The 27,039-nt window shown below is 39.1% G+C and overlaps 1 protein-coding gene across 1 annotated transcript in view; it reads right to left on the bottom strand.

Annotated features, from left to right (window-relative positions):
* LHFPL1 (LHFPL tetraspan subfamily member 1) overlaps positions 1–27,039 on the bottom strand; it is a 90,404-nt gene that overhangs the window by 10,640 nt on the left and 52,725 nt on the right. Inside the window, exon 2 of the mRNA XM_053691917.1 lies at positions 3,622–3,720. Coding sequence (XP_053547892.1) covers positions 3,622–3,720 — 99 coding nt within the window. The remainder of the gene's footprint in view (positions 1–3,621; positions 3,721–27,039) is intronic.

The following is a 27,039-nucleotide window of genomic DNA, read 5'->3' as shown; positions in this document are numbered from 1 at the left end:
CAAATGCATACATGTACCATGTGACAGCCATCAGCCAATCACAAATGCATACACACTTATTCTTGGACATGCTCAGTAGGAGCTGGTGACTCAAAAAGTTTAAATATAAAAAGACTGTGCACATTTTGTTAATGGAAGTACATTGGAAAGTTGTTTAAAATGGCATGCTCTATCTGAATAATGAAAGTTTAATTTTGATTGAGTGCCCTTTTAATAAAAGGAACATTCTAAGGCAAAGAAAGCATGCTGTAATTCATTACATTATGGGGTTTTCCATTATTGAACCAAGATATCTATTGTATGTGTTGAACAAAATGGTAAAGCTATATTATACCCCTTTTCAGTTATCTAGGGTCAGCAAAGAATTAGAACATATGTTTTATGCACTAGAATGTCCCTTTTACACGTCCATGGATTTGTGTGTCTTGTGAAAAGCAAATGAAAAAACATGTGAGAAAAGGCTGTCTGTAGTGGCTTAGAAACAATCACCTAGATTACGAGTTTTGCGCTAAACAGGGTGCAAAAATAACACACCAAAAATTGCGTTATTGCACTCTCCATAGCGCTGCCATTACGAGTTACTGAAAAGTCTCCTTGTTCTGTGCGTTTTGGTGCATTAATCTCCATACCGCACAAAAGCCAAGGGCTGAGTTTTGTGCACGCTTTCCCTTATAGACATCAATTGGGAGAAAATGTTAGAAAAAAACACCTGAGGTGCGGAATGGAAAATCGCCATAACACAACCCCATTGATGTCTATGGGGAAAACACCCTAACACAAGATCCTAGTCTAAACACCCCTATTCCGCTGCTCCCTGACATCGCTGACACTAATAAAAGCTATTAACCCCTAATCCTCTGCTCCCCGACATCGCTGACACTAAGTAAAGTTATTAACCCCTAATCCTCTGATCCCCGACATCGCTGACACTAAATAAAATTATTAACCCCTAATCCTCTGATCCCCGACATCGATGACACTAAATAAAATTATTAACCCCTAATCCGCCACTCCCCGACATCACTGACACTAATAAAAGCTATTAACCCCTAATCCTTTGCTCCCCGGCATCGTTGACTCTAAATAAAGTTAATAACCCCTAATCATCTGCTCCCCAACATCGATGACACTAAATAAAGTTATTAACCCCTATTCTGCCGCTCCCCAACATTGCCGACACGAAATAAAAGCTATTAAACCCTATTTCACCACTCCCCGACATCGCCGCCACTAAATAAAGTTATTAATCCCTAATACTCCGCTCTCCGACATCACCGCCACTAAATAAAGTTATTAACCCCTAATCGGCCGCTCCCCGACATCGCCGACACCTAAATAAACCTATTATTAACCCCTAAACCGCTGCCCCCCACAGCGCAAAACACTAAATTAAACTATTAACCCCTAAACCTAACACCCCAAAAAATAAAAAAAATAGCTAACACTAACCCCAGAATATCTACTGATGGTTCCTGAAGTCTGGACATCCATCTTCATCCAGGCGGCGAGAAGTCTTCATCCAAGCGGCAAGAAGTCTTCATCCAAGCGGCGAGAAGTCTTCATCCAGGCAGCGACATCTCCATCCATTGCGGAGGCGCCTTCTATCTTCATCCTTGCGGCACGGAGCGGAGCTATCCTGGACCGATGATGACATCCTGCGTGGAGCGTCCTCTTCATACGGTCACCACCGTACACTGAAGTTGAATGCAAGGTACCCGTTTCAAAATAGCGTACCTTGCATTCCTATTGGCTGATTTGATTCTTCAAATTCAAATCAGCCAACAGGATGAGAGCTTCTAAAATCCTATTAGGTGATTTGAACAGTCAATAGGATTTCAGAAGCTCTCATCCTATTGGCTGTTTTTTATCGTTGGGTGAGAATTAGTAATTTTTTAAGGTAAAACAGCTGTTTAACTTAGGGCAATGCCCTACAAAAGGTCCTTTTAAGGGCTATTGGTAGTTTATTGTAGGTTAGGGGTGTTTTTATTTTGGGGGGGGCTTTTTTATTTTTATAGGGCTATTGTTTTTATTTTTGATCATTTTGTTTATTATTTTTTGTGTTCTTAGTGTTTTTTATTTTTCGTAATTTAGTGTTTATTTTTTTGTAATTTTAGATTTTTTTAAAATTTTTTAGTAGTGTTAGGTTTTTTTAAATTTGTCATTTAGATTTTTTAATTGGTAGTTTTTTTTTATTTTATTAGAATAGTAATGTTAGGTTAATTTATAGTTTAAACTTATTATTTTTTTTATTTCGCAGGTAAGTTTTTATTTATTTTAAGATAGTTATATTGTAATTTTAATTTAAAGTTAGGGGTGTGTTAGGTTTAGGGCTTAATAGTTTAATTTAGTGTTTTGCGATGTGGGGGGCCGGCAGTTTAGGGGTTAATAGGTTTCGTTTAGTAGTTACAATGTGGGGTCTGGTGGTTTAGGGGTTAATAGGTTTATTTAGTGTCAGTATTTGCGAATCTGGGGATAGCGGTTTAGGGGTTAATAGGCAGTTTATTGGTGTTAGTGTACTTTGTAACAGTTTAGTTCTGAGTTTTGTGAAACATTTTTTGTCACACAAAATCCATAACTACTGCTCTCAGATCGCGGTATGGATAGTGTCGGTATAAGCTGTAACGCAAGCATTTTAGCCTGAACGCACAACCTGTAATACCGGCGCTATGAAAATCCCACACTCAAACGTCATTTTTTTGAGTGCGGAATGGACGTTGAGTTTCAGGCTAAAATGCTTGCGGTAAAGCTATACCGCCGCAACTTGTAATACGCGTTCCTGGCCATTCCATGCGCAATGGCCAATTTTTCAGCGGTATAGCTGTACCGTAAAACTCGTAATCTAGCCAAATGTTGGTTGTGCAAATCTGGGGAATGGGTAGTAAAGGCGTTCTCTATCTTTTTAAACAATAACAATGTTGGTGTTGACTGTCCCTTTAACTATAATACAACAATTATTTAAAGAGTGTTCTGATTTATCAGTATTAACATTGGGGTCAATTTACTATATGTCGAGCGGACATGATTCGCTGTAGTGAACTATGTCCGCCCGAAATCGCTAAATGCCGACAGCATATACTGTCGGCATTTAAAATTGCACAAGCATCTCTTGTGAAATGCTTGCGCAATGCCGTCCCCTACACATTTGCAGCCAATTGACCACTAGCAGGGGGTGTCAATCATCCCGATCGTATCGATTGGGATGATTGAAGTCCGCCCACCTAAAAGTCTTATGACAGCTTCTTCTTAACTTATTTTTCTGGCGAGCCAGAAACTACGGGGGTAGAAAGCAGCATCCGCTGCTTATTACATCTAACCCATTATCTTAATCAGAGATTCTGTAATAGGTATCACTGACCTAAACAGAACTTATCAGATATACTTTTTTTAATTCTGTCTGCCAATGTGGTTAATTTATTCACTTAGACAAATGCTCACATACTGTACATACAAGTTTTAGACCAAAATGTATATTCAGACCTATCATGAACACAATATGCAGGTAAAAGATTTTCCAAAAGAGCGCTGCATGGATTTGTTAATGAGATTGATGTGGCTGCACAGTTAACACTACTGAGCCCTAGTCCCACAGGCTGTGCTAAACGGCTCTTAGTCACTTGTTACCTAATTGGAACTGACTGGATACATTTCCACATGCTTGCTGGATCTCAGGGCTGTTCCACCCCAATGGATACAGAGCACATCCGGAGCTAATGAGAAGTCCTGCAGAGAAGCACAAGGAGAAGGAAAAAGACGTTTGTTTACTCTGCATGAGCCAAAAGGTGCATTATAAATTACAGCCGGTTTGTGAGTTACACACAGTTTTCTAGATTCACCACAGATTAAGACATCTGTCTAGTGAGAAAAAGATACTAATTCATTAGGTATTCTATCGAGCTAATTTGTTATCAGTTCCTATCTAAAGTATAAACAATCTGTTCCTTAGGGAGAGGTCTTTATCCTAAGGCAGAAATTATGGACCCAAAGATAAAAAGATTTACTACTGTACGTATTATTTTTAATTTACACTAATCTACAAAATACATTAGTAGCATCAAATAGTGACCAATTCTAGAAAAACTCAAATGTATCTTGCATTGCATACAACCAGCGCAAATGGGTTATTTTGTCCAGGAACAGTTTGGACAGAGATACCAAAAAGATAAATGTGCTGCATTACACAATGTAAACATTTATTAGAGCTCTTATGCTCTTTATGTAATTCTATTAAACATTTTTGAACATTTTTAAAATTAGTGATAGAAAATATTGAACTGTTTTGGTACCTTTTAAGGTCTTAAAATTAATGAGGATGTGATATAACTTAGGAACTTGTATACATTCAGATAGAGGTCACTTAGGGCCTGATTGTCAATAAGTAATCAGCATGGAGTGAAACTGCACAGGGACAAACCTCATGGAATTCTTGTAGAGAATAGAAGCTGTCTGCAATAGAAAGTAATGAAGCTCTCTGGAATGCAGAATCTCACAGAGTGGACTGAGATTAACATGGGAGTACCCAACACTAATAACATTTTTTTAATGGTTTTTTTTTTTTTTTTTTACAAATGCAGTGTTTTTAGGATACTTTAATTTTCTTCTAGTTTGCATATGTCTTCATCTCTTCCAAAATGTGCAGGAGGCTCTCCAGCAAGTGGGCATTGGTCCAACAGCATTTTGTGGGTGGGGCCATATCAGGAAAGGTGGTGTCCTGTATGGGGCACATTTGGAGGATGAGGTCACAAGGAATACCTTTTAGGTAATTTGCATAAGTGATTTGAGATAGACAGATGTAATTCAGAACCAGTGTCAGTGTGCTTGCTGCCAGGCCTCACACCAACAGCCTTCATATACATAAAGTCACAGAGGCAGCAGCACCACTGGAAAATTTCAAATGTATTGCAAGTGCAGCACAACACAAAACAAGCAACATTTCGGACCAATCTGTCCTTAATCATGCATAAACTATTATAGATGCAGCAAACCTAAATACCTCCCACAGACCCCACCTCCTCTGACATCACAAAGTTACCTTATACATAACCCTCAATCTTACAGTTAAAGTGACAGTACACTAAATATTTAACAAATTCATAGTTGAATCCCACGTTTTTTAAATAAAGTGCTAATAGACGGCTAGATTACGAGTTGGGCGTTAGGCTGAAAAAGCAGCGTTAACAGGTCCTAACGCTGCTTTTTCACTACCACTGCTATTACGAGTCTTGCAGGTTTAGGGGCACCGCACACCTCTTTGACTTACTGCAAAACGACTTACGTAAACTTCGTAAAGTCTTTTTTCTATGGTACTTCCATAGCGCTGGTATTACGAGTTTGTCCTGGGAGGCCAAAAAGTGAGCGGTACACCTCCAAGATCCCTAACACATTTTAAAGTCAGTAGTTAAGAGTTTTATGGTACAATGCCGTAACATAAAACTCATAACTAAAGTGCTAAAAAGTACACTAATACCCATAAACTACCTATTAACCCCTAAACCGAGGCCCTCCCGTATCGCAAACACTAAAATTAAATTTTTAACCCCTAATATGCCGCTCCGGGCATCGCCGCCACTAGAATAAACATAATAACCCCTAAACCGCTGCACTCCTGCCTCGCATACACTAGTTAAATATTATTAACCCCTAATCTGCCGCTCCGGACATTGCCGCCACCTACATTATACTTATAAACCCCTAATCTGCTGCCCCCAACATCGCCGACACCTACATTATTTTTATTAACCCCTAATCTGCCGCCCCCAATGTCGCCGCAACCTACCTACACGTATTAACCCCTAATCTGCCGCACCCAACGTCGCCGCCACTATTCTAAATTTATTAACCCCTACACCTAAGTCTAACCTTAACCCTAACACCCCCTAACTTAAATATAATTTAAATAAATCTAAATAAAATTACTATCATTACCTAACTAATTCCTATTTAAAACTAAATACGTACCTGTAAAATAAACTCTAAGCTAGCTACAATATAACTAATAGTTACATTGTAGCTAGCTAAGGGTTTATTTTTATTTTACAGGCAAGTTTCTATTTATTTTAACTAGGTAGAATAGTTACTAAATAGTTATTAACTATTTAATAACTACCTAGCTAAAATAAATACAAATTGACCTGTAAAATAAAACGTAACCTAAGTTACAATAACAGCTAACACTACACTACAATTAAATAAATTAACTAAATTAAAAACAATTAAATAAATTAAATTAGCTAAATTACAAAATAAAAAACACTAGATTACAGAAAATAAAAAACAAATTACAGATCTTTAAACTATTTACACCTAATCTAATAGCCCTATCAAAATAAAAAATAGCCCCCCAAAATAAAAAAAACCCTAGCCTAAACTAAACTATCAATAGCCCTTAAAAGGGCCTTTTGCAGGGCATTGCCCCAAATAATCAGCTCTTTTACCTGTAAAAAAAATACAAACAACCCCCCCAACAGTAAAACCCACCATCCACACAACAAACCCCCCAAATAAAAAGCTAACTAAAAAAACCTAAGCTCCCCATTGCCCTGAAAAGGGCATTTGGATGGGCATTGCCCTTAAAAGGGCAGTTAGCTCTTTTGCGGCCCAAACCCCTAATCTAAAAATAAAACCCATCCAATACACCCTTAAAAAACAACACTAAACCCCTGAAGATCCATCCTCAAGAAAGCGGCAGAAGTCTTCATCCAACCGGGCCGAAGTCCTCAACGAAGCCGGGAGAAGTTTTCATCCAAGCTGGGTGAAGTGGTCCTCCAGACGGGCAGAAGTCTTCATCCAGACGGCATCTTCTATCTTCATCCATCCGACGCGGAGCGGCTCAATCTTCAAAACATCTGACGCGGAGCATCCTCTTCTTCCGACGACTACCCGACGAATGAAGGTTCCTTTAAGTGACGTCATCCAAGATGGCGTCCCTTAGATTCTGATTGGCTGATAGAATTCTATCAGCCAATCGGAACTAAGGTAGAAAAAATTCTATTGGTTGATGCAATCAGCCAATAGGATTGAGCTCGCATTCTATTGGCTGATTGGAACGTCTGGAGGACCACTTCGCCCGGCTTGGATGAAGACTTCTCCGGCTTCGTTGAGGACTTCGGCCCGGTTAGATGAAGACTTCTGTCACTTCCTTGAGGATGGATGTCCGGTCTTCAGAACAGTAAGTCGATCTTCAGGGGGTTAGTGTTAGGTTTTTTTAAGGGTGTATTGGGTGGGTTTTATTTTTAGGTTAGGGTTTGGGCCTGCAATAGAGCTAACTGCCCTTTTAAGGGCAATGCCCATCCAAATGCCCTTTTCAGGGCAATGGGGAGCTTAGTTTTTTTAGCTAGTATTTTATTTGGGGGGTAGGTTGTGTGGGTGGTGGGTTTTACTGTTGGGGGTGTTTGTATTTTTTTTTACAGGTAAAAGAGCTGATTACTTTGGGTCAATGTCCCGCAAAAGGCCCTTTTAAGGGCTATTGATAGTTTAGTTTAGGCTAGGGTTTTTTATTTTGATAGGGCTATTAGATTAGGTGTAATTAGTTTAAATATCTTGTAATTTGTTTATTATTTTCTTTAATTTAGTGTTTGTTTGTTTTTGTACTTTAGCTAATTTAATTTAATTTATTTGTTTTTAATTTAGTAAATGTATTTAATTATAGTGTAATTATATTATATTTAATTATAGTTGTTATTGTAACTTAGGTTAGGTTTTATTTTACGTGTACTTTTGTATTTATTTTAGCTAGGCAGTTATTAAATAGTTAATAACTATTTAATAACTATTGTACCTAGTTAAAATAAATACAAACTTGCCTGTAAAATAAAAATAAACCCTAAGATAGCTACAATGTAACTATTAGTTACATTGTAGCTAGCTTAGGGTGTATTTTAAAGGTAAGTATTTATTTATGTAATAATATTATTTTTTATTTAGATTTATTGTAATTATATTTAAGTTAGGGGGTGTTAGGGTTAGGTTTAGACTTAGGTTTAGGGGTTAATACATTTAGTATAGTGGCGGCGACGTTGGGGGCGGCAGATGTAGGTAGGTGGTGGCAATGTTAAGGCTCTCCCCGTTGATTCTTATGGGGAAATCGTGCACGAGCACGTACGAACTGCCCACCGCTGACTTAAGCAGCGCTGGTATTGGAGTGCAATAAGGAGCACAATTTTGCTCAACGCTCACTTCTTGCCTTTTAACGCCGGGTTTGTAAAAACCTGTAATACCAGCGCTGCAGGTAAGTGAGCGGTGAGAGAAAACTGCTCGTTAGCACCGCATAGCCTCTAACTCAAAACTCGTAATCTGGCCGAGAATATGTATAAAAATGTCATAAGAACATAGTTAAGTCCCACTCCTTATTCATCCCCATGGGAACCCTAGTCTCCAAATGGTAGATCCAAAATGCCTCTCTTTGTTATAGTTTTTGTCCCTATCTCCCCCTCGTCTACCCACTGGTATATATTCAATTATTTGGTATCTCAGTTGACTCACTGATTGTCTAGCCTCCTTAAAGTGGCATGCTACTAGTGAATTCTCATATCCATTTCTGATGTTTGACTTATGCTCTGTAATACGATCTCTGAACCTTCTGGTCGTCTTTCCTACATAGAGCTGAGAGCACTGACATTTAAGTATCCCACAAAAGTGTGTACACCCCTCACATTTTTGTAAATATTTATTATATCTTTTTAAGTGTCAACACTAAAGAATTGATACTTTGCTGTAATGTACAGTAGTGATTGTACAGCCTGTATAACAGTGTAAATTTGCTGTCCCCTCAAAATAACTCAACACACAGCCATTAATGTCTAAACCATTGGCAACAAAAGTGGAAATGTCCAAATTGGACCCAATTAGCCATGTTCCTTCCCCGGTGTCATGTGATTAGTTAGTGTTACAAGGTCTCAGGTGTGAATGGGGAGCAGGTTTGTTAAATTTGGTGTTATCACTCTCACACTCTCTCATACTGGTTACTGGAAGTTCAACATGGCACCTCATAGCAAAGAACTCTCTGAGGATCTGAAAAAAAGAATTGTTGCTCTACACAAAGATGGCCTAGGCTATAAGAAGATTGCTTAGACCCTGAAACTGAGCTGCAGCACGGTGGGAAAACCATACGGTGGTTTCACAGGACAGGTTCCATTCAGAACAGGTTTCTCCAAGGTCGACCAAAGAAGTTGAGTGCACATGCTCAGCGTCATATCCAGAGGTTTTTTTGGGAAATAGACGTATGAGTGCTGCCAGCATTGCTGCAGAGGTTGAATGGGTGGGGGGGGGGGGGGTTCAGCCTGTCAGTGCCTGACGCCGCACACTGCATCAAATTGGTCTGCATGGCTGTCCCATAATTTGAATTAGCCAATACAATGAGAGCTGCTTAAATCCTATTGGCTGATTTGAATAGCCAATAGGATTTAGCAGCCCTAATTCCTACTGGCTGATTCAAATCCTTCAGCCAATAGGAATGCAAGGGACGCCATCTTGGATGATGTCACTTGCATTGAAGATTCAGTTTACGGCGGCAACCGTAAGAAGAGGAGCTCCGCGTCAGATGTCTTCAGGATGGACCCGCTCCGCGCCGCCTGGATGAAGATAGAAGAGGCCACCTGGATAAAGACTTCTTGCCGCAAGAATGAGGACTTCGCCGGCTGGGTGGATCCTTCAAGCGGGACTTCAACAACTGTAAGTGGATCGTCTTGGTGTTAGTGTTAGGTTTTTTTAAGGGTTTTTTGGGTGGGGTTTTTTTTTTAGTTTAGGGTCTGGGCAGTAAAAGAGCTAAATGCCCTTTTAAAATGGTTGTGGGGGTGGTGGGTTTTACTGTTGCGGGAATGTGTTTGTATTTTTTTTACAGGTAAAAGAGCTGATATCTTTGGGGCAATGCCCCACAAAAGGCCCTTTTAAGGGTCATTGGTAGTTTATTGTAGGCTAGGCTTTTTTTATTTTGGTGTTTTTTTTATTTTGATAGGGCTATTAGATTAGGTGTTTTATGTTTTTATTTTCGTAATTTAGTGTTTGTTTTTTTGTAATTTAGTTAGTTTTTATTTATTGTAGGTAGATACTTTTTGTAATTTTTAGAGTAGTGTTAGGATTTTTTATTGGTAGTTAAGTTTTATTTAATTGGTAGTTAGTTTAATTTTAGTTTAATAATTATAATAGTTTAATTTTAATTTGACAGGTAAATTTTAATTTAAGATAGGGAAATTGTAATTTTAATATAAAGTTAGGCAGTCGTTTGGTTTAGGGGTTAATAGTTTATTTTCGTATTTTTCATTGTGGGGGCCTTTCGGTTTAGGGCTTAATAGTTTATTTTAGTATATTTCGTTGTGGGGGCTTGCGGTTTAGGGGTTAATAGGTTTATTATAGCTGCGGTGTGGGTGGATGGCAGATTAGGGGTTAATAATATTTAAATAGTGTTTGCGATGCAGGAGGGCGGCAGTTAGGGGTTAATTACTTTAGTATAGTGGTGACAATGTCGGGGAGCGGCAGAATAGTGGTTAATAAATTTAATATAGTGTTTGCGATGCGGGAGGGCCTCGGTTTAGGGGTTAATAGGTAGATTATGGGTATTTAGTGTACTTTGTAGCAGTTTAGTTATGAGTTTTATGCTACAGCTTTGTAACGTAAAACTCATAACTACTGACTTTAGATGGCGGTACAGATCTTGTAGTTTTAGGCTGTAACGATCACTTTTTAGCCTCACCGCAAAACTCGTAAAGTCGTAATACCAGCGCTATGGGAATCCCATGAAAATACGTAATTTGCACGTGTGCGGGACTGACGTTGCGGTACAGGCTAAAAGGTGTATGGAACACCTATACCGACAAGACTTGTAATAGCGGCGGGGCTTTTTTAACGCTGAAAATGCCATATTTTCAGAGTTACAAGCCACAACGCAAAACTTGTAATCTAGCTGTAAGTTAGTAACAATTTTACGTACTATTAGAAATTGGCTTTTTTGGGCAACAAATTTTTTAAGGCCTCTGGATGTAAACTCTCATAGTGCAATAGATTATTTCGATCAATCTCTTTTCTGTAAAAATCTATTTCTAGGTAATTGTGTCCCCTGTACACTCTAAACCAAAAAATGAATAGTGTCCTCACTATATTCTATAGTGAATTTGATACATCTTGTAGCACTATTTAATGTTGACACAAACTCCAAAAGGGTTCCAACGTCGCCCAGCCATGCACCAAAAATATTGTCAATATAGTGCCACCAAGTGGCGCCATATTGAATAAAAAGTGAATTTTCATAAACAAAATGTTCTTCAAATGCATTTATATATAAATTGGCATATGTAGGGATGACGTTGGAATCCATTGCAGTTCCTTGCAATTGCAAGTAGAATTTGGTCCTGGAACGGAAAGAAGTTACAATGCAAAACAATCTCCAACCGTTCAATTATAAAATCAGTTTCCTGTTGATTTTACATTTTAGAATCAGATAATATTGCTTTCACCACCCTTACACCACTGGAATGTGGAATGGAAGTATACAGACTTGAAACATCCAGGCTGTATAAAATAAACTTCCCTGTTGGTAAATCCATATTATGCAATTTACTCAAAAAATCACCTGTAACTTCTAAAGTCTCTAAGTTAGTAACAATTTTATGGCCTCCCTGCCCTTGACCACTACGGTATCTTAAAACCTAGAAACAGACAAAAGAGAAGGAATAGATATAGTAGAGCCCTAGAAGCAGAAACCAATTTGAACATAGGGAGACATGACACAGAGATTCAGATTTTTCGCAAAGGGCAGGACAAGAGGATGGGGAGAAGGAGGAATAGGAAGCAATGCTATCCAGGCAGGTCAGGGAGACAAGAAATACACACAGAAAAAAGTTTACCAATTGAGTAAAGGGAAAACAAACAGGTACCAGAACTAAGGGTCATTAATCTAACAGAAATCAGTGAGGATGAGCAGGCAGTCCTAAAACTAGGTTTGAATTTTCTTCCCTCCACGGATTTCAATGTTTTCGACACCTTAGTGGACATGAATCGGTTTATTTGATCACTAACTTTGAAGAAATATTACTTGCAAGATGATTCTGTTATATCAGAGAGAGCATTGGAATGATGTGAAGAGAACGGTGGTACATGATAATTTTAGATTTGGGGACGCAGTTGGATTTTTAGATTTATACCATCTAGAAAAAGATAGTGATCACATGGGGATAAGTAAAAGTGCACATACAGGTTTCAGGCCTAAATCTATATTCTATCTCATCCAGACTAGGGGGAACATATTAGAATCCTTTCATAAGAGATTAGAGGAAGAACTAGTAGAGCTCAAAAATAACATCAATAAACATAAGAGTAATCTTACACCAGGAGAGCAAAAGTGTTTGAGTAAGCTCAAAGAGAGAGAGGATATAGTGATCAAACAGTCTGACAAAGGTGGCTCAATTGTAGTCATGGACAAAGGTAGTTATATCCAGGAAGCACTTAGGCAATTTAATGATAGGGAAGTGTATGAGCTTTTACCAGATAATCTAACAGGAGCTTAAAGATGATGGATGATGACCTAGAGCTGGGGGTAAACGTCTTGTCAACTTTTGATTATTTATATGTGGTGGAACCAATAATACCTATTTTCCACCACTTACCTAAAGTTCACAAGTCTATCACTGATGTTAAGGGGAGACCAATAGTGTCAGGAATTGGTTCACTTTTTGAGAACCTATCCAACTGGGTTGAATCCTTACTCCAAACATTGGTTTGGAAATTACCCACTTTTCTCAGAGATACTAAACACCTGCTCAGTTTGACTGAGGACCTTGACTGGAAAGATCAATATAATTGGCTCACAGTTGATGTGGTCGGTCTATATTCAGCTATACTGCACACTGAGGGATTGAAAGCAATGGAACATATGATGGATTTATTAAGTGATTATAACTATGTGTTGAAATCATATATACTGAGGGTATTAAGACTACTACTCACACTTAATTATTTTCAATTTGACAATGTTTTCTACCTGCAGAGATGTGGGTTAGTGATGGGGGCTAAATTTGCCCCCTCTTACTCCAATCTCTTTATGGGATGGTGGGCGCTATCCCACGATTATGCAGATAGAAACAAATATCGTCCCTTTTGGTTGGATATAAGAGGATTATTGATGACCTGCTGTTCATATGGTCTGGAAAAGAGAAAGAAAGTGTACAATTTGTTGATTTCCTCAATAATAATGAAGTGGGCCTACAATTTAGAGTGGTTCATCATAGGACCAAAATATCATACTTAGATGTAATGCTGGAAGGGGACACTGAGCGTAATCGAATAGTAAGTTCTCTTTATACTAAACCTATTTCTGCCAATGCCCTGCTCCATGCCAAGAGCTGCCATCCTCACCATATGAATTATTGAGTGGCAAAAGGACAATTTATAAGAATAAAACGTAATTGCACGAAGGAGGGAACATTTCAAGCAGAGAGCAGGGCATTACTGTCTAAGTTACGGGCACGAGGATACCCAGAGGTCCCAATTAGAAAAGCCTATTTGGAAGTAACAAATATCCCAAGAGAGGACTTGTTAAGATCTGGTAAATCTAAATCAAAAGAATGCGACAGGAACGAAATTACCTTTGTGACCACATATACGAACCAGTATAGAGATATGTGTAACATTATAAGTCAGAACCTCCCTATTTTAATGGCAGATGACCGTTTAAAGAGGATAGTGGAAGATGGCTATTTTTGGTGTTAATAGATAGAGAGCATAGACAGTATCTAATCAAACTATGACACTATAGTAAGCACCACAGTATCACTTCTGGTGCATGACTGCTAGGAGAACACAATGTTAATCACATATGTATACTTAGTGGAGTAGCCAACAATAACGCTCCTTCAAGGTTTAATGAACTCAATAATATAATGATTGATACAATGTAACTCTAATGGTCCACTAGTGTAACGAATATTTGTTTCCATTGATACCAGTGTATGAAAATAGAGCCGATTTACCTGGTCAATAGTATCCAAATGGAGTAAGACGTTTCTAATCACAAGGGAAAATAGGCTTATTAATAGCAGTGATTTTATCCAATTTAAGATAGATATCAGCATAATATGTAAATCAGAGGTTAAGGGTCATATAGGCATTTTACTAAGATGCTTTGTAATGTCATACACTAAGCAAAATCAGTGCTACTATGTCTCATAGACAAGTAGGATAGATACAGACATCAGGTGTAAGTGGCAATTATTATTATTATTATCAGGTATTTGTAGAGCGCCAACAGATTCCGCAGCGCTGATCAGCCTATGAATAAGGAAGCTTGAGCTGAAACGTGTTAGAAGTGTCTGACGTATGTATCATTATGTTTTTTTTGTTTTTACATGTGACCCATATTCTAAAGGATTCAATAAATATTGAGATTTTTTAGCAGCTCCGGATTCCTTAACTTTCATATGTTGCAACGGCATAGGAGTATGCTGACCGAGAGCGCAATCCTAACTTGCCCGCGGGAGCTCTGGGACTAGTGCTGCCAAGACCGGTAACATTGGCGATCGTGGATGTAGGACTCTCATTGGTGGTCGCAGTGCACGTGACATAGGTGAACAGGTGGGACGCCGGAACGGCTTCAACTAACAAGACTGTGTTTGGGTGAGGTGAGAGTGGAGGTTCCACAAGCCGAAATGAGAAATAGCATTTACCGCAACCAGAGAGACAAGCTCAGACAAAGGATATCATCCGACTGGATGAGGTGAGAGATCCTATTTAAGTATTGCACACTATATGATGGTTGTAGATGGACATTTGCCTACTTATGGTTATATAGCCAAAAGTTTTACCAAGAGCAGCAGGTTTGCTTTGAGACAGGTAGTGGGAAATTACTTTTACTTATAGACATTCAGTGAGTCAACTGAGATACCAAAAAATTGAATATATACCAGTGGATAGACAAGGGGGTGATAGGGACAAAAAACTATAACAAAGAGAGGCATTTGGATCTACCATTTGGAGACTAGGGTTCCCATGGGGATGAATAAGGAGTGGGACTTAACTATGTTCTTATGAAATTTGTATAAATATTATATTAGCACTTTCTTTAAAAAACATGTGGGATTCAACCATGTGTTTATAAAATATTTAATGTACGGTCACTTTAACTGTAAGAATGAGGGTTATGTATAAGGTAACTTTGTGATGTCAAAGGAGGTGGGGTCTGTGGGAGGTATTTAGGGTTGCTGCATCTATAATAGTTTATGCATGATTAAGGACTGATTGGTCAGAGACGTTGCTTGTTTTTTGTTTTGCTTCACTTGCAATAAACTTGAAATTTTACAGTGGTGCTGCTGCCTCTGTGACTCTAAGTGATTTGAGGATCAGGGACTTGACCTCAATATATATTGAGAATATTCACTGATGACAATAATTAATTTATTCCCCACTTCAAAGTAACGTGTGTTCTAGCTGTAGCAACATGTTGATGATTGCTCGGTCATAGATTAAAGCAAATCAAATAGGACACCCAATGACACCAAAATTGTAATTGTTAGCGCCTCCCACTGATTAAAGCTGAAATATACACATTTTAATAGCAGCCTTAGGGCCACCACGCATTACTGTACTAGATGATTAGTATTGACACATTTCTTGAAAATACAATTCGGTGATTAAGGTTTAAAGGGACAGTCTACACCAGAATTAAAACACTTTTTACCTCTTTGATTACCTTGTATCTAAGCCTCTGCAAACTGACCCTTATATCAGTTCTTTTGACAGACATCCATTTTAGCCAATCCATGCTGGCTCCCTGGAACACCACATGCGTGAGCACAGTGTTATCTATATGACACACATGAACTAACACCCTCTAGTGGTGAAAAACTGTCAAAATGCCCTGAGAGAAAAGGCAGCCTCCAAGGGCTTAGAAATTAGCATATGAACCTCCTAGGTTTAACTTTCAACTAAGAATTCCAAGAGAACAGAGCAAAATTGGTGAATTGGAAAATTGTTTAAAATAACATTCTCTATCTGAATCATGAAAGTTTATTTTGGACTAGACTGTCCCTTTAAGCATTCCTATAGGGTGTTCCTCAAGTATCTGAGTGTTGGGGAGGAATTGGATATTCCTGGGTGCAATCTGAGTATTCTGCAGGATTTGGTTCTGTGATAATTAATTTATGTTTAAATACATTAAAATTGAAGAAAAGTAAATAACAAGTACATAAATTAGTTTATTTCCAAAACAACGTTAAAGAGACAGTAACTTCTAAATTCAGCTTTTATGATTTAAATATACAGCATGCAATTTTAAACAGCAGTCTCTAATGATGTAGGTAGTTCCCATATGAAATGTGTCAGACTGTGCACAGTTTTTACAGCAGCACAAACTGTGTTTGACGTCCCTTAGAGCCGGCGCTGTGCGGGGATACCGGACGAGTGGCATAGGTGTTGCGGCAGACTTTTACACCACTGGAAGCAGAAAGAGACTACCGGGTTGGCACTCACAAGGAGAAAAAGTATATGAGGAACAGTGATAAACGTGAAGTGGGTGGAGTCTTACCCACAGGTGGGGAAAGAGACAGTTTCTTGATCTCAGATAGTATTATGAGGAAGCCACTTACTTTCACTGTAAACATAGCTCATACTAATCACTGAAGTTTTTAAAGGGACAGTAAACCCCCCAAATGTTCTCTCATTATTTGAATAGAACATACCATTTTAAACAGTTTCCAATTTACTTCTATTAAGAATTTTGCTTTATTATCTGGTTATTATTTGCTGAAGGAATAGTATTGCACTACTGTCAGCCAGCTGAGCACATCTAGTTAGCCAATCACAAGAGACAAATGTTTGCAAGCACCAATCATCAGCTAGCTCCCACTAATGTAGGATATGTGCGTATTCTTTTTTAACAAGGGATACCAAGAGAATGAAACACATTTGAAAATAGAAGTGAATTTAAAAGTGTCTTAAAATGCCATGCTCTATCTGAATCATGCAAGTTTCATTTTGACTTTCCTATGCCTTTAAGTATGTATGTGGTTTTTGAAGATTATTAAAGTGATGTATATTTTTACTATAAAAGTAGAGATGTGCAGGCCAGAAAATAACATTTCAGATCAATTTTTTTTAATATTTAGAGAAAATTGCTTCCCCAAATAGTCTGTGGCTAAAAACGAATGTAAATGTTTCAAAGCTACAGGTGAAAAGTTCCCCTGTAGCTACAAATCAGTGGCATATTTATGTTTTGTGCTGCCCTAGGCACTCAAAATTCTGCTGCCCCCCTCAAAGGTTTTAGGCCTTTTTTACACTTAATATTTTTTTGGGTCAGAGTGTGAAATGTTTTTGTTTTGTTTGTTTTTTCATAACAATTCAAAAGAAAATGGGCTAACAAAACACTTGCATACAGGTGGGTTGAATTGCATGCATCTCATACCAATTTCTCCCTGAGAGAAGGGAGAGAAAAGAAGGGGGGAAAGGAAAGCAGGAAGGGGGGGAGAGAGAGAGAGAGAGAAGAGAAAAGTGGTGAGGGAAAGAAAGGAGTGAAACAAGGGAGGGATAAAGGGAGGGATAAAGGGAAAGAAGGGAGAGAGGAATGGAGGGAAAGAATAATACACTTTGAAGCAATCACTGCCCTTCACATGCAACAACATACATTAAGTATAATTATTCAAGTAATGAAACTTTTTAAGTGTCCGTTTCCTATTTACTCCGCAGAGGAAGCTAGCTATTAGTAGCTAACATACATTAGTACTGAGAGTTTATGATTAGACATCACATGAATGCAGAGGAAGCTAGCTATTAGTAGCTAACATACATTAGTACTGAGAGTTTATGATTAGACATCACAAGCTGGGGCGCAATGCGATGTACGTTGTAGTTTTCGGCGCAAGCGAGGGAACCCGTGCCGCCCGTAACATCGGGGTATTACATATACTGCGCCGTTAGATGCTAAACCGGTGTAAGTAGGACAAACTGGCATTCTTCCGAAAAGTGCGCAAATACACATTTTACTCGTCGCAAGTAACTTACGCCTGTATTTTGTCCACGTAAAGTCTCAACAAAGAGTAGTTTTATGCAAATTAGGCTAACACTCGTAAAAATCACCAGCGACTACATCTAAAAATGCGCCACGTAATTACGCTATTCAAAAGTCATATATAAACCCATGCGCAGCCGCAATTTTCTTCAGTGTGTTTGGATGGTTCGTTGAGCTACAGCACACTACAGTGGAGTGGAGGATTAGTCAGAGTAGAGAGAGAGAGGCGCAAACAGAGGAGTTAGTTAGGTCGCATTGTTGGTTGGGTAAGCTTGTATACTTTTTTACATATTGCACACATATTGCATACACACATATACAAAATACACAACACTTTTGTTTTCTAACACCTCATACATTTTATTTCAATTTTACAGTGTGATAGGCTGAGTGTTTAATTGTGATTGTGTGTGATTAAACTGGGAGTGAGTGTGAGTGTGTGTAGTGTGAGGATGGCAGGGAGAGGTAGGGCGGAGGGGAGGAGGGGAGAGGAGTGGCATGGAGAGGAGTATTGTAGAAGACAGGAGGAGCAGTGGGGTCCCCGTCAGGGAGTAAGTGGAGTGGGGAGAGGGAGAGCTAGAAGGGAGGATGGGAGGTGAGATGCCCGAGAGCCCCAGAGACCAGGCACATCAAGGAGAGGGACAGAGGGTGCACATGGGGACAGAAGGGGGGAGGAGGGAGAGGATAGGGAGGAACCCACACCAGGGACATCGCAGGGAGCAAACCAGGTGTCCACAGAGGATGAGAGGATGAGATGTCCAAACTTCTCATTCGATGAGAATGTTGCCCTAGTCCAGGTCATCATGGACAACCACAGTGCCCTCTTTGGCTAGGAGAAGGGCAAAGGCGTTGCCCGAAGGCGTAAGGCAGCATGGTTGGCGGTAGAGGATGCTGTAAACAGTGTGGCCCCGCAGAGGAGGACTGTCGAGGGACTTAAAAAAGGTGGAATGACTGTAAGAGGCGGGTGAAAGAGAAGGTGGGGCAGGAAGCCATGCACCAGAGGGAAACAGGCAGTGGTCCACCGCTGGACACAGAATACAACACCTGGCAGGAGATGATACGCAGGTCCCTGAGTATCACAGCAGTCCGTGGACTTCCAGGGGCTCGTGACTCAGAGGCTGCAACCACAGCACATCATGCTGGTGAGCAACATCCCACACACCAGTATGATATGTATTTGAGATATAACATCCTTTAATGTCACACATTCATGTACACAATGAGGAGAATGGTATTTGGCCTACTAACAAAAACATCTACAATTATATTTCACATTAATGCTACTTAACACAATGCAATTCATGATATGAGGGGGAATAGTGAAATACTAAAATGTCTCAGAGTAACATAGGCCAAAAGCCACATGTAGAGTTTTCAGTAAATGGACACTATAGCCATCACAATACTTTTAGCTCAGAAAGCAGGTTCTGTGCCTACATCAGGCTAAAGTAAATTGTGTGACCATAGTGTCACTTAAAGAACACATTTTGTCCATCATTGACATGTACACATAACTATTGTATGAAACACATACCTGTTGTATACTGTGCAGATTAAAATCCCTCATATCACAAATCACATTGTGCACATGCATGTTATAGAGTTTGACATGAGAATGAGTATAGGCCCTAGCATGTTTCAATGTACATTGTTTGCCCACATGGACATATATATGACTGTACTAATCCCTCTCGTCATTTGACTCCTCCACAGAACCTCCTGTCACCAGGAGGCAAACAGGCATGCAGCCACCTCCACCACCACCACCAGTCACAGGCATGCAGCCACCACCACCAGTCTTCAGGCAACCACGTGAACATTATGCTCCCAGGCATAAGCAGGGTTGAATGGCTTCAGTAGAGGACCCGGAAGTGATGCCACCACCATTGACATATAACTCCTGGCAAGATTCCTGGACAGAGGAATATTCTTCTTTTGGCTTTGAGGGGGAGCCAAATCAGCAACAAAGGGTCCATGTCTTTACCCCCCCAACACAATATCAGGGCAGTCATGGCTTTTACACACAGGGTATGTCACAAGAAGTGCAAACTGGACAGGGTGAGTGGTCACACACTGGTCATCAATGGGACTACCAATCCACCCTGAGAGCTCCACCATCCTCTTCCCTTGGGAGAGCTCCACCATCCTCTTCCCTTGGGAGAGCTCCACCATCCTCTTCCCTTGGGAGAGCTCCAGCATCTGCAGATGAGCATATAGCTGGAATTACTCAAGCACCAGCAGATGCAGCTGAGGATGTCCCACAAGCACCAGCAGATGCTTCTGAAGATGTCCCACAAGCACCAGCAGATGCAGCTGAACCTGCACCTCAAGCACCTAGAAGCCCTGCTGTTCAAGAGCCTCTGGATGCACTGTATTCTCCCCTGGGTGAGGAATACATTTCACTCCAGAGGAGGCTCATAACAAACTGCGAGAGCAGACAAAGAAGCCAACAGAGGTTTCACAGGAGCCAAGAGAGGTTACTCAAGCGTAGCATAGAGCTGCAGAGGGACATGGCAGCATCATTAAATGGAATTGTTCAAAACCAGTCGCAGATGATGAGAATTCTGTCTGATATGCAGATGCCGATGGACAATAGATGGCGGGAACAAAATCAACTCTTGGGTGTGTTGGTTGAGCACTTTACACACCAGCAGGACACTGCCTCCAGAGTATCATCTGTGGCCAGCACACCAGCAGAAACAGAAGAATCTTCTCAAACCAGGAGAACAAGGCAATCCACTACAGTCACCTCAGCTCCCTGATCTAAGAAGCCAAAAAATAAATAAATATTCTTATAGTTCACCATAAATCCTGTCCTCTGTTATTTACCATATAATTGTCATCAACATCCATGTGAGGTGTGTTTTAGTACACTAATATTGTTAAAACATATAATAAGGCCTGTGTGGAAAATGGCCCAAAAAAGGTAATATTATCCTGTTTATGACATATTCTTGTACTATAACTCACATCCACAATAGTTGTTTCTGAAGGGTACATATAGTAATATTCACTTGTAAGATGTAAATCAATGTATCTCACATCCAATATAAATTTACACATTGGTATACATAGTAGTGATGTTACTGATAGGGTGGGCATTATCAGGTGTTTTAAGTCTGCAGGTGAGAGGTTGTGGTGTCTGTGATTGGTTTGACACAATTGCAAAGAGGCAGCCTTCAAGAAGGTGTTAGAAATGATCATATGAGCCATCCTAGGTTTTGCTTTCAACTAAGAATACCAAAAGAACAAAGCAAGTGTTCTAATTAAATCTGAAAGTAGTTTGAAATAACATGCCCTATTTAAAAGAAGAAGGTTTTCTTTGGACTTGACTGTCCCTTTATATATTTTGGCATCAGTGCCAAGCTGTATTAGCATTAGAATAAATTACACTCCAGTGGGTTCTAAGGAGATGAAGGTAATCCAAGTAAATAATAAGTATATGTCCACAATGTGATAAAGTACCTACAAGCTCAATCCATTTGATTTTGTTGTGGCTTCAAACTATTTCAAATACACAAATAAACCTTAAAAAAGCAATATCATAGTATACTGTCCCTTTAACCTTGAGATGCTGCTTAAATGTATGTGTTTGTTAAGGCTTCCAGGGAGTTACGTTGCTTTTTTAGTCCGTGCAAGGGTTCCTGCGCCTGAAATTTGTGGCGAGATGAGAATGGAGTAGATTTTCTGAAATCTACGCGCGTAAGTCCTTACGCTGTATATTGGATACCAAATTGCGCGTAGTTCTATGTTAGCCTATGGGTAAAAAAAAAATACAGCCGAAGGGTGAAATATATGCGCATAACTTGTATGCTACACTGTATATGTGATACCAAAATTGCGCAAAATCTGGCGTCGCCGGCTTTTGCGGGCGACGCTGCATATCGGATCGGGCCCCTGATCTAAGCAGTGCACAGATGCATCCAGTCTGTTAGCTGCTAAGACCTGCAATAAGCACTGCGCTCACAGACCACAGCTACAAGGGGAGGCAGTATATCAGCACAAGGTCTTCTTCTCCAGCCTCACCTTATAAGCATATCCCGGTCAAGTTTCTCACCAAGAATGCTTCCCCTGTAAATAAAACAATGGTTTAAAGGAGCACTGCCTGTAAAGAGTGACCTTAATCAGCGCATGTGCCTTGTCTTCTCTGTAAAAGCCTGCACTTTATTACTCACTGTACTGTATGCTGGCTTTTAGAGAGAGGATAGGACAGATGTGCTGCCCCTCCCAAATCTGCTGCCCTAGGCACGGGCCTTGTTTGCCTAGGCCATAATACGCCCCTGCTACAAATGCTTACCTTAATATGCTCTTGAGAGCCCGCTAACCCGATTCTCTTCTTGCCAGAGCCCCAGCCGCGCTAACAGCAAGCTTAAAGGAACACTAAACCCAAAATATTTCTTTCATGATTCAGGTTAATCAGGTAGATAATACAATTTTAAACAAAATTCCAGTTTACTTCTATTATCTAATTCGCTTCATTCTTTAGATATCCTTTGCTGAAGAAATAGCAATCCACATGGGTGAGCCAATCACACAAGGTATATATGTTCAGCCACCAATCAGCAGCTACTAAGCCTATCTAGATATGTTTTCCAGCAAATGATATCAAGAGAATGAAGCAAAATAGATAATAGAAGTAAATTAGAAAGTTGTTTAAAATTGCATGCTCTTGCTAAACCACAAAAGAAAACATTTGAGTTTCATGCCCCTTTAACGCTCTCGGTTCCCAGGACCTGTACTAACTTTAGTGCACATCTGTACTACACAGATCTCTGTACTTCTGCATTGTGTTTGTTTGCTTTAGAATACGTGTCCAGTGCTGAGTGATTGCAGTCAAGCAGCAGAGGCGAAAACGACTGTAATTGGATTAGTTGGATTAACGTTTCTTGAAGGAAATAAATCATTTTTGTAACTGAAACTTTTGAGATATTGTATTGTGATATATTTTACTTTTATTACCATTTATTATACTGTATGTAAAGTTAAATTGTTTCATATGAATTAACCCCTTCACGCCTTTAGGAAGTTCCATGCTTTACTAACAGCGCTAGACCTAAACGCCATAGGACGGCATGGAACATCCTACCTTAGTATAGGCGTCCTGCAGCCTCCCCCTTTGACACAAGCTGGAATCGGACTGGGGGGGGTGCCTAGGAAGCATAGGTAGTCTCCCATGATCCGATCCCGGCCTTGAAATCACGTTCCAATGTTAAAGCTTTGATGCCAGCGCAAAGAGGTTAAAATTTGATAAACCTTTTTATTATGTTTATGAATTCTTAAGTTCTAAATGAAACTTAAGTTCTAAAGGAAAATGTGCTGTCTATTGGTTATAAGATTTAAGTTATCTAATTTACTTATTATCAAAATTGCTTGGTTCTGTCAGTATCCGTTGTTGAAGAGTAGACTCATGAGCAGCAATGCACGACTCAGAGCTAGCTGAAAACATCTGGTGAGCCAATGACAAGAGGCATTTATATGCAGCCACCAATCACCAGCTAGTATGGTTTTTGAGTGCAGCTACTCTTTTGCTGTAGCCAGTTAGAGGCAGATATACTATAAACTAGCTCCTAAACTTATCAAACAAACAGTGTATACATAGCAAGTTGCAGGGTCAGTAATATGGAATTTTCCAGATGTACTCAAGACTTTTATAAGGAAGGTAGAAAACAAAATACAAATTGAAAAGTTAAATTAACATTGACATGAAAGTCGGACAAAACAAAAAAAAAAAAGAATAACTAGAGTACACTATGACCCAGATTGTGAGTTGTGCGGTAAGGCTCAACCGCTTAAAAAATGGTCTTTGAGAGAGAATGGTCAGCTCATCGGTATTACAAGCTTTACCATGATCGTTATGGCCTATACCGCAATGATATCATCCATTCCGCAATCAAAGACCAGTAGTTATGGATATTGCGAAACAAAAATGGTTCACAAAACTCATAAAAAATATGTTACAAAGTAAACTAACCACCATAAAATACCTATTAACCCCTAAAACGCCACCCCCCCTGCATAGAAAATACTTCAAATCAGCCAATAGGATTCAAGCAGCTCTCGTCCTATTGGCTGATTCAAATATTTCAGCCAATAGGAATGTAACGTACCCCATTATAAAGGGGGTACCTTACATTGAATCTTCAGTGTGCGGTGGACAATCGCATAAAGAGGATCCGCCTAGTCGGATGACCTCCCTGCCGTCGCCAATCCACCTTTGCTCCACGCCCATACAAATGCCCCTTTATGGGCAGTGGGTAGATCAGTCTTTTTTGTAAGTTAGGTCTTTTTTATTTTGGGGGCTTGGGTGTTGTACTGTTAGGGGGGCCTTTTTATTTTTTGTGTAAAAGAGCTGATTTCTTTAGGGCAATGCCCCGCAAAAGGCCCTTTTAAGGGATATTGGTAGTTTATTGTTAGATCGGGGGGGGTATTTTGGGGTTACTTTTTTAATTTAAACAGGGTATTATATTAGGATTAATTTTTTATTTTGGATAAAAAAAAAAAAAAATTCTGTAATGTTAGATTTTAATATTTTGTTTAATTTATGCTATTTTTTTCCGTAGTGTTAGGATTTTTAAATGTTTGGAATTTATTTATTTTTATTTTTGGTATCTTATTTTTTTAAATAGTAATGTTAGCTTTATTTATAGTTTTTAAGTTAGTTTTTTTTAATTTTATTTCACAGGTAAGTTTTTATTTATTTTAAGGTAGTTATATTGTAACTTTAATTTAAAGTTAGGGGGTGTTAGGTTTAGGGGTTAATAGTTTAATTAAGTTTGTTGCAATATGGGAGGACGGCGGATTAGAGGTTAATAGGTCTATTTAGGAAATCGTGATGTGGGGGCTGGCGGTTTAGGGGTTAATAGCTTTAGGGAGCCACAATGTGGGGGTGGCAGGGGTTTAGGGGTTAATAGCTTTATTTAGTGTTGGCAATGTAGGGGTTATTAGACTAGAGGTTTATGTTAGGGTGTTAGGTTTTTTACAAAACTTTCTTTTCTTCATAGACTTGAATGGGGAGTGAGAAAATGCGGTAACCATTTCGCAATAACAGGTGTTAAGTTTTTTTCAAACATTTTTTCTCTATTGAACTCTATGGGGGAAAACGTGCACGAGCATGCAAAGTCTGAACTTTGTTATTGTGCGGTATGAGGCTTACAGCACCATATTGCACAACAAAATAATGTTTTAGGGTGATTTGTAATACCGGTGGTATAGATTGAGCAGTACGGACCAATTTTGCATGGTGTGTATGCTATGGCTATACTGCATAACTTGTTATCTAGGTCTGTATTTTTTAACTACTTATAGATAAACATTTTATGGAGATTTCTCTGTTTAATGTAATTTTAAGACTGGACAAATTAGCTGTATTAAGAATTTTAAAAATATTGAGCTTCCTATGTTTAAACTATGCACTAATAAAGCAAGAAATTAGAATAACTGTCAGTACAATAAAACAGTACACTGCAAGTAGTATCACTCGGCTAGATTACGAGTTTTGCGTTATAGTGAAAAAGCAGCGTTATCAGGTTTTTTTACAGCAGTTTTTCTCAATTCCAGCCCCAATAAATGGCCAGATTTTAAGGATTACCTTGTGTGAGAGCATAGTTACTGAAAGTGATCTGATTATTTATCCTGTGCTAGTTCGGGTATCCTAAAATCTGGGGTGTTAGTGTGCCTCGAGGATTGGAATTGAGAAACAACACTGATTTAGAGCACAATCAGTCAAATAAATGACAAATGTATTTTACATTGTTGTTTTATTTTCATTACTTCAATTAATTTAGTTTTGGACTATTAACCTTTTAGTTTAATGTCCTTTTAAAAAAAAAAACTAGGACTGCCCTAAATCTGCTCTAGGCTATAAACTTAGTATAATCCGCCTCTGAGTGCCAGTTCATCACATGTAGCTCCACCCTTTACAACGGTCTGAGATCCTGCAGAATTGTCATGGGTTTGGCTAACTGCACAGTATTGTAACTGCAGCATGTCGGGTTTAAAGAGACAGTCTACTCCAAATGTTTTATGGTTTAAAAAAAATAGATAATCCCTTTATTATCCATTTCTCAGCTTTGCACAGCCAACATGGTTATATTAATATACTTTTTACTTCTGTGATTACCCTATATCTAAGCTTCTTCTGACAGCCCCCTGATCACATGGCTATTTAAAGACTTGCATTTAAGCCAATAAGTGCAGTGTAATCCACAATCCATGGGCGTGAGCACAATGTTATCTATGTGACACACATGGATTAGCAGTGTGTTCCAGTGAAAAGCTAATAAAAAAGCATGTGATAAGATGCTGTCTGTAGTGGCTTAGACATTTAGAGGTTTAAACATTATAAAGTATATAATTATAACAATGTTGGTTGTGCAAAACTGAGGAATGCGTAGTAAAGGGCTTATTTATCTTTATAAACAATAACAATTTAAGTGTAGACTGTCCCTTTAAGGGCCTGTGCCAGCTCTGCCGAGGACACCCCTCTAACTGCTACCACCCATGACATGACTGCAGTATTGAACCTCCTCCTCTCTGCCCCACCCACAAAACACTGATGGGCCAAAGCCCCCAGGTCCCCTGGCCTACCTGCCCTGGATGGCCAAAATGTATGCAATCCTGTTGGGAGGTATATGATAAAAGTTCATCAGGAAACATTTTTTTTTTTTCACATAATGTAGTTTATTTATGATTAAATATTAATTAAATACATTGAGGCTATCATCATTACATGTACTGCAGTGCAGAGCAGTCACTCTTGCCTCTAACTTCCAAAAAACTTAGCATTGTGGAATCCATGTCGATTTCCAACTATGTGGTTGATCACAATACTTTGCAAAAACGTATCTAACGATTTTCTACAGAAAATCCACATTAAAATCTATGCAGATTATTGTAGAGAAATCATTTCATTAGCTTTTGTAAAGGATTGTGATGGGGACACCTATGTTATTTTATCGAACTGATTTTATTTCCTTCGCTTAAGAAGTTAAAAGGAAAACATATAAATATAGGGAGTAGATTATCTGTGGCTCTTTGATCGCTTGTGTTATTTCCAT

Source organism: Bombina bombina, chromosome 1, assembly GCF_027579735.1.
Source record: "Bombina bombina isolate aBomBom1 chromosome 1, aBomBom1.pri, whole genome shotgun sequence".
Classification (NCBI taxonomy): Eukaryota; Metazoa; Chordata; class Amphibia; order Anura; family Bombinatoridae; genus Bombina; species Bombina bombina.
This window is presented reverse-complemented; position numbering and strand designations above follow the sequence as displayed.